Source organism: Propithecus coquereli, unplaced genomic scaffold (assembly GCF_000956105.1).
Source record: "Propithecus coquereli isolate 6110/MARCELLA unplaced genomic scaffold, Pcoq_1.0 Scaffold291, whole genome shotgun sequence".
NCBI classification, from domain to species: Eukaryota; Metazoa; Chordata; class Mammalia; order Primates; family Indriidae; genus Propithecus; species Propithecus coquereli.
The window spans coordinates 1,464,251-1,466,627 of record NW_012148519.1 but is presented as its reverse complement, the minus strand read 5'-3'; the positions used below and the strand labels follow the sequence as shown (position 1 = coordinate 1,466,627).

The following is a 2,377-nucleotide window of genomic DNA, read 5'->3' as shown; positions in this document are numbered from 1 at the left end:
GTGGCATCACTGTAGCTCACAGCAACCTCCAACTCCTGGGCTCTAAGCGATCCTTCTGCCTCAGCCTCCCAGGTAGCTGGGACTACAGGTGTGCACCACAATACCCAGCTGGGTTTTTTTTTTTAAAACTTCTTTTTGGTAGAGATGGGGTCTCACTCTTGCTCAGGCTAGTCTCAAACTCTTGAGCTCAAGCAATCCTCCCGCCTTGGCCTCCCAGAGGGCTAGGATTACAGGCGTGAGCCACCACGCCCAGCCCATGACTATTCTCAAATGGGCATTTTAAGAATTTGTAAGTTTAATCACATTGAATAATAAAATCTGAACTAGCTGATAAAAACATAAAATTATTTTAAAACAATGAGAATGAAATGGTAAACCCTTTTATTACATTTTGCTCTGACTGAATGGATTTTACTAACGTTAACATATTCATTTATATACAAAAGATTTACAAGTGAAGTTGTCATACTGACATTTAACTAGAAGACAAAGAAGTTTTTTTCCTCCCAAGATAGTTGTTATCCAGACCAGAGCTCTTAAGTCATTGTAAATTTTAAAATGTCCAAATCTGTACTCAGCTTGAAGGAAGAGTTCTGCACTTACTCTTCACACACAATGGTCAATTAAACATATAGGGACTATAAGTCGCTTTTCAAGAAAAGAAAAACTGAATGCCTCTTAGAATTAAAACTACCTGGTTTCTTGGGGTGTGATGCTGGAGTAGGGTGCATTTTAGCATCTCTGGAAAATCCATCTAAATTTCCTTTTATGGCTTCCAAAGCATCATCTCTACTCTTCTCTCCTGTCTAAGAGACAACAAATGTGTGTGTATGTCTTCACTTTTCTCTTTGTCCTGAACCCTCCCAAATTAAGACAAAAAGCAAACATATTAGTCTATTTCCAATATTTTTACCATATACTTTTGATAATGAATTCTCCAAGTTAGAGAGACATTGATAAATATATAAAACAAAGACACAAAATGACATTCCATAGAATACAAAAATATTAAAAGGTCCATTTATAAATATTTTAGGATACAGCTGTTTGATATTAAGTATCCTATAAGGATCCTAGGAGAAACATGAAATATCACTAATATAAAATTAACACTTCCCAAGAAGATTACAAACATTGCCATGACAGCGGAGTTGAGAAGATAACGGCTGGCTGCTATCCTATTCCAAACATCAACAACAAAGCATCTTTATAGAAAAAGAAAAATTCTTCCCTTTAGGACTTAGATAAACCCAAATGAAAGGAATCAATCACGGTCTCAGCTTGGGCTGGTGACAGAGTGACAAAATCTACTAAAAGAGCGAGAAGAGGCACATTCAGGGTGTGTATGTTTTGGGTGGGGAGAGGTGGTGTGTGTATTACCTTGGGTTTCACACTACTCAGAAGTCTGAGCTTTTGCTTCTGCTCTTCAAACTGGCGTCTTTTTCTTTCTTCTTCTAAGAGTTTTTGCTGCTGTTCAAATCGTTTTCTAAAGGAAAAACGGTCTAATAAAGAACCAGCTTCAGGGATTATCAACTGTGCTATATTTAGATTTCCACTAATAGTTTCAGCAATGTCATCTTGCATCTCTAGAACTGTAAACTTCGCTGCTAAATATATCTAATTTTCTTACGGCAATCTTGTTTCCTCACTATATTAATTCCAAAATATTTGACATGAGTCTAAAAAATGATTTTCCTGAATTATCTATATGAATTTATTTATCTAATTTGCAAGGGGAGGAGACATTTTTTTGCATACAAAAGTAAATCAAAAAACAGAGAGGCAGACAAACACAAAAACGCTCTTCGCTCTACATAGAAAAAGGAAACTTCCTTGGAAAGGCACTGTCATATGGGAGAACGAGTACCACTCCAGGAATCAGGAGGCCTGCATCTGGGTCCAGGCTTAACTGTGCAAGCTGGACTGACAAGTTGTTTCATTTCTCTGGACCTCACTTTCACTAGATGTAAAATAAGATAGCTGAATTACAGGATATTTGAGGCTCTAAATTTATTACAGTATTTTAGAGAGTTTTAAAGCCAATTTGACTCTTTTCATTTCATATCTGCATTAGAGATCATTTGACCATTTTTAACATAGGTGCTATTATATATTTGTTTGTTATCCTTGATTCTTGGAGATCTCTTACTGCTGCTCTTCAGCAAACTGCTTCTGCATGTCTGGAGTGTACTGTGGGCCCGGAGGACGCATGCCCAGGAAGGGTGCTTGTCCCAAGTAAGGCATTCCTGCTGCTGGCATTGGTCCCATTGGTATTCCTGCCTAGAAAAAATAGATAAAGGCTTAAAAAACACAATTTCCCCTTTTCATTATCACAAAGAAAAATGTAACCTCCATACATTCTTTAGTATTCTTACTA

General features: G+C 37.1%; 1 protein-coding gene across 1 annotated transcript in view; it reads right to left on the bottom strand.

Annotated features, from left to right (window-relative positions):
* SYNRG (synergin, gamma) overlaps window positions 1–2,377 on the bottom strand; it is a 110,824-nt gene that overhangs the window by 60,968 nt on the left and 47,479 nt on the right. Inside the window, exons 4-6 of the mRNA XM_012648636.1 lie at window positions 2,150–2,280; window positions 1,381–1,486; window positions 692–806 (exon numbers count right to left, since the gene is read on the bottom strand). Of these exons, the coding sequence (XP_012504090.1) occupies window positions 692–806; window positions 1,381–1,486; window positions 2,150–2,280 (352 nt within the window). The remainder of the gene's footprint in view (window positions 1–691; window positions 807–1,380; window positions 1,487–2,149; window positions 2,281–2,377) is intronic.